Source organism: Phacochoerus africanus, chromosome X (assembly GCF_016906955.1).
Source record: "Phacochoerus africanus isolate WHEZ1 chromosome X, ROS_Pafr_v1, whole genome shotgun sequence".
Taxonomy (NCBI): Eukaryota; Metazoa; Chordata; class Mammalia; order Artiodactyla; family Suidae; genus Phacochoerus; species Phacochoerus africanus.
Genome location: NC_062560.1, coordinates 64,147,575 through 64,153,574, shown reverse-complemented (window position 1 = coordinate 64,153,574; position 6,000 = coordinate 64,147,575). Strand labels below are relative to the sequence as shown.

General features: G+C 46.2%; 1 protein-coding gene across 2 annotated transcripts in view; it reads right to left on the bottom strand.

Moving 5' to 3' along the window:
• Positions 1–1,202: 1,202 nt before the first annotated feature.
• Positions 1,203–6,000, bottom strand: part of SLC16A2 (solute carrier family 16 member 2) — a 104,366-nt gene continuing 99,568 nt past the window's right edge. For both annotated transcript variants that reach the window (XM_047764876.1, XM_047764877.1), the window contains exons 5-6: positions 5,357–5,585; positions 1,203–3,786 (exon numbers count right to left, since the gene is read on the bottom strand). In XM_047764876.1, coding sequence (XP_047620832.1) covers positions 3,566–3,786; positions 5,357–5,585 — 450 coding nt within the window. In that variant the 3' untranslated portion in view covers positions 1,203–3,565. The remainder of the gene's footprint in view (positions 3,787–5,356; positions 5,586–6,000) is intronic.

The window sequence follows — 6,000 nt, the reverse complement described above, 5'->3', positions numbered from 1 at the left end:
CAGATTAGGGCCTTGGGGCTACTACAAGAGGTACTGGGGGAAATAGACCTTGGATGGGAGAGCCTGGGGCCAGGCATCAGGACAGAGTAATTAGTTTCAGTGGGAAGAGATGAGAAGGCTGGCAGCTTGAGGGTGTCTGCACTAAGTCAGGGGAGAAATAACAATTGCCAAGAGCTGTGTGGTAAATCATCCTCTTGCGAAGGAAAACCGTCCCCTCCACCCCTTCCATCTAGTGTGCAGCCACAGGGAGATGGACTGTTTTGTACCTCTTGGGTGGCTGGGGATGGAAGGGCAGTAGGTAGGACCACCTCTCCAAGGCCAAGGCTGCATGAAGGTCTAGAGTGCTTGGGAAGAGAGAATACCAAAAGTATATGTTAACTGGGAATAAGAGTAATCGTGAGATGGGCTATGCTAAAAGTTAAGACTTTGCTCAGATTTTATTTTTGCTCAGAGCTGGTCCTGCTGACACCCTTTTGGAAATAAGTTCACTATATGGTTATCAAAAGAAGTGGGCAAGTCATTTCCCCTTTCTCGTGTTAGTTTCCTCATCTGTAAAATAAAGGGTTTGTACTGGACTGGAAGTCAATGACCTGAGTTCAAGGTTTCAGCCTGTTCTGCTGCTGAAGAACTATGCGAACCTGTTGCAATTCCTTCTTATATAAAGGGTTCAGTGTCCCCACTTAAATTCAATACAGAGTATGAACAAGGGAGATTCTAAGGTTGCTACCAGCTTTGTCATTATTATAGGTCTTCCTTTTATATCAACCTCAATTTCACGCTGCTGCCTGTCTGTATAACCTAGCTATACTAGTCCCTTTAAGTTCCTCCATCAATATACAAGAAAGAAGAAAAGTGGCTTGAATTGGATTATTGCTAAGGTCTTTGCCAATTTTCAACATGATACCACCTTGTAAAAAGTGGTGGCCTTGTTGGGGCCTCCACTCCAACTCAGCCACTAACCATGTTCTCATTTTGTGAAATAACCACATTTCTACTTCAGAGCTCCCTAAAAATCCAATCCTGAATAGTCTACCCCAACTCCAACCCCTATATACCCCATTCTCCAACTTCTACTCTCACAGAAAGCATAAAATCTGGCATAAATGTGATTTGAAATGAGATTTACTGTTCTGAAGTGAAACTTCCTGCTGTTAACCAGGTTAAGATTATTTCACCCTTGTAGGCAACATACACACCAGAGCTAGATTTTAGATTTGTTTATTTTGTTCCAAACCTTTTGAGGATTTAAATGTCCCAGATCTCAAGCTCACAAGTTTTGTTTGTTCGTAGATTTAACTGTGGTACATAAGAGGCTGCATCTTACCCTAAATATTAATACTGTGCTGCTTTTGCCAACGAACATTCTCTCCAAAAGTGCACAAGCATACACATGGACATACACGTGTGGAAGAAGTAAACTGACACCTCGCCATGTTATGTGACACCTGATAGGGCAGATTTGGGACCTGTCAATGTCCTTCCTTCATCTGGAGAGAAGTGGGTGGCAGCCTGATTCTTAAGAGCTATCCATGCCATAAGCAACAAAGAAGGTCTTGCAGAACCTCAGATGACTTGGTGGAGGTGGGCAGGGAGGAATGGAAGCAGGAGCTTTGTTGCCCCAACCTTTTCAATGGTCTCTCCTGGGAGTTACAAAGGGTCCTAGAGCCTAGCTCTTCTGGTTCCACTGCTGTTTGAGATAATAAAACAGTTTTTAGGCAGGCCCCTTCCTGATCACAGAGCCAAGAACGAATGGGTTTTCCTATGGGGAGTTGATAAGAGCTGGACTGGGACCAATGGAGGGGGCTGAGGATTTTGGCCTTGAATGAAGCCATCAGAGGCCAACCATGCCCCAGCTGCCTGTTTGTAACGGAAAAACTAATGGGTGGGGACCACTGTCTTCTTTGGAGCCCCTCAGGGGCAACCTCATCCTTCTGGCCCCGGGATGGCCCTGGTTTGGGGTGGAAAGTCACTGTTAGCTCTAAGTGACAGTCAAAGATGCCTGGCAAGAAGATGATAAAAGGTTAGGGTAACAGGGACACAACAGAAAAAGACCCAGAATAGGGAGAGTCACACAGAGGCCAAGTGAGGAGAGAGGCTCAGCTCCTAATGAGGGTGAGTTCTGCTAGCTAGACACAGCCTGGCTGGAAATGCTCTTCAGCAAGAGTGCTGCCCAGGGCCTAGGCATAGGGAAGTATCTGGCACCTACTTCAGAGGGATGAAGATAGTCCAGAGTCTACCTTTCTTGGCACCTTTAATGCCCACTAAGTAGAGTGGCCCAGGATGCCCCTCATGGAGCACACATTAAGTGGTAAAGGCTAAAATGTTTTCTCCTTACTAGAAGAAATTGTCCAACCCTGTGTGCAGCTGCTGCCTCTGCTTTTTGGAGATCCAATTTGGAAGTGAGATTTTCCCTAAAACAGTTCCTTTCCTGGCATGGCCCAAGGGGAAATGTTGACCTATGATGAATAATGAGAGATGGGGGAATTGGTCCTTCATGGGGTCAATAACTATTGCCTTTTCCCAACCAGGCCATTCCCCCTGTCATCAGTTTTCCTTTGCCTGTTGAGATGAAAGGCATTTCTTCACATTTTGACAGGTGGATACAAGGATGGGAGGCTGAAACAGCCTGCAGGTTAATGCATTGACATGGAAAATCTGTTAAAAAAAATCAGCAAGTGGAATTTTATGATGTTTAAGGTCCCTTCCCTATGTGATATTCTACTCTTCCAGTCTAGGATTACAGTAACTTGAGCCAAAAAGTGAGATGTGGCTCAGCCTGAGATGAGTGGACTTGATGCTAGTATTAGGGGTGAGCTGGGCCAAGGTGAGGGTGATTGGCCCAAGCTTTGGGTTCCTCCTTTCTTCAAGCACCCATGAGACTATGACAATCATAAAAAGAAATAGAGGGGGATGAGAAAGGAGAGGAGGCAGTAGAGGAAAAAAGGAGGAAGGGAAGAAGGAAGCGGAGTGTTAACCAACCACAAGATGAGAAGACTATCTATTCACTTGTAAAATGATGTCACCCACACCTCTTGGGAAGCCACAGCCTTCAGAGACTCTGTGGCTAAACAAGGTTCCTTGTCTCATTTTTCCTCTGTGCCCTTTCCCCCACACCACCTACCCAACCATTCCTATGGACAGATGGCAAGGAACTCATCAGCACACAGAGGCTTGGGTCTTCCCACCAGGCTCCTGGGGATACAATAGCACCTTTGGCAGTTGCTTTTAGTGGGTGACTGACAAGCTGGGCCAGGAGTTCCCATCCCTTTCCTTCCCCAAGAGTTGGAAACTATATGGAGAGGTTCCAAAGGCCAGGAGGTGAGCCCAAGCTTTCCTAGATCCTGGGAGGGGAGAACCCTGGCAAGTTTAAAGGCATTCATGGGGATAATTTGGTTAATGAGTTTGGAACGCCTGGAGCTTTGGCTCCGATGGGATGGTCAGGTGACTGAAATGCTGTGTGTGCAGGTTTGGGAACAAGTGTGCTGGTGGCAAAAATGTAAATGCTGAGCCGGGCAGGGTGAAGGGAAGGGTTTGGGGAGGAGCACACAATGGCAAATAAGAGGCTTTAGATTGGTTCCTCAGGGGTTGGGGAGCCCGGCAGCAGCTCCCCGTTGGGGTCTGTGTCAGGGGCCAACATCTTATCCTTGCTGGAATCCCTCTGCTCTTTCTTGAACATCCTTTGATGCATCAGAGGGACGAACAAGAGGATTACAGCTCCGACGATGGGGGGCACACCGGCAAAGTAGAAGGCCACATGGTAGTCCCCAAAACAGTTGCGGAGGAGGCCTGAAACAAGTCAGCAGAGACAAGTCAAGCTCAGCTTTGCCTTACCGCACAAAGGTGATCTCTGCCTCTTCTAGGAGCCATCACAATGCCTATGTAGAGAATATTGGCCTGTACTGCCTTGACCCAGGAGCAGCCCCCTCAATTTAAACATTCCTACATGGAAGAAACAAAACCTTTATTACAAAGATAAGCAGCTCCTCCCTGAGGCACTGGGGATGCAGGCTCTTGAGGATAATGCTCATTGTGAAAGAAACAAATGAAGCTTCTCAAAGTTCTCTATTTTTGACTTTAATAAAGCTATAGCTAATTTCTGGTCACCCTTAGGTATGGAGTTAGGAGGCAAGCTAGTTTAAAAGAACTCCACAGAAGGTGCCCAAGCCTTGTCATAGTTAACAGTGATATGCCCTCCCACACCCAACTTGGGCTAGTGTGTTCTTGTGGAATGATTCAGTTAGATTCCTATTTCCCTTTCTCTGAACTGCCCATATGCCCTAATAGGAGGCTGTATGTGTATCCTTCCTTCCAGTTACAGATAGGGTCAGCCCCTCTGGGTTTCTCTAGGTTACCAATACTGAAAATGCATTTGGCATGGGATGCAGGGCCTTCCCTGCTCACCTCCAGAAGCTACTGTGGGACACCTCATATGGAGGATGAGCCCAGAAGCAGTCCTGAGGAAAGGCAACAGGCCTTGGGGCTGCTTAGGAGGTAAGTAAAATGGAAAGAAATATGGATTCTGGGATCCACCTTTGGGATTAGGGGGTGGGAAGAGGCTCCCCTCATCCAACGGGTGGTGTGGCTGTTGTAAAAAAGGCCTTAGTAGAAGCTTTTGTCACCATAACACACCATGACCTGTACCCTGACAACTCCTTCCACAGAATTAGTGTTCAAGGAACACTTGTTGAATTAACCCAGTATTTGCAACAAATCCTAAGGAAAGGAAATCATGTTCTCTTCTTCTTAGTTTTCTTTGTTTGCTGCGTCCTGGTATACCAACGAGGCCCTCCTTGGAAATGGGGAGAGAAACTGGGAGTGCTGAAAGATTGCAAGGCAACACTGCCTGTGGCCTGTTGGAAGTAAGCATCATTGGTCTAGTCCTGGGTTGTGCTTTTAATAAAATATTTTCCACAGGCTCAGTTTAGAAGATGGTAGAGGAGGAGGGGTGTCTCTAAGTCTTAATAAAACCAAGGCCCACTTTTTCTTCTCTTTCTACTCTATTTTGCAAATACTTACTTGCCTGTGGAGAAAGAGAAGATTCTGGATCATTAGAATGTTCAAGAAGGCCAAATGCATTTTTCTCTCTACCTTCCTGAAATCATCCATGCTATCTACGAGAAAACCCCACAGCAATAGATATACAGTCAGGAAAAGTCCATTCCCCAAAATGAATCCATGCACATATACTGTGCTTAGTCTTTCACCAACAGTAGTAAGGGGATTCATGCACTCTGACAAGGCTGCCTAAATAGAGAAAAGGAAAAAAAGGGACTTCAAGCAGAGGTGCTTAGGAGGGCTAGGTCCCAGGGAAGACAGGACTTTCCCACTCATGCCCTCCCTGCAATTTTAAACTCACCTGCAATGGGGGGCCCAGCAATCATTGGCAGGGCCATCATGCCCAGGAGGTAGCCAATGGCCTGTGAGGCCTGCATTGGGCCCACCAGCTCAAATGCAATGGGGGCCATGATGGTGATGAAGAAGCCATCACACAGGCCCAGGAAGAGGCAGACAACGATGAGGCCCCCAAAGCCCCGGCAGAGAGGAATCATCATGGACATCAGGCCCAGGAGCAGGAAGGAGATGACCTAAAGGAGCAAAAGCCTGAGGTCATATATTGCTTGCCCACCAAGACCACAAAGAAAATCACATCTCCTCTCTCAAGGCCTCATTTCTACAATTTGTAAAATGGGGCAAGGGGATGTCAACAGAGAAACCAGCTGGACTAAATAGTTGATTAGACCCCTTCTAAGTTCTGCTTAGAAGGACTTGGGATTCAAAATTCTGAAGACAGCCCCTATTTAACTTTGATTCTGTCAAGATTTTTTAAAGGGGAAGGGGGCATGGCTCCTGTCCTCAAGAAGTTGTATTTTCACTGGACTGTGAGATAAAAGGAATTGCTATTTCTGCTTTCTTTCTTTTTTTTTCTTTTTTTTGTTGGTTTTTTGCTTTTTTGTTGTTGTTGTTGTTGTTTTGTTTGTTTGTTTGTCTTTTTGCCTTTGT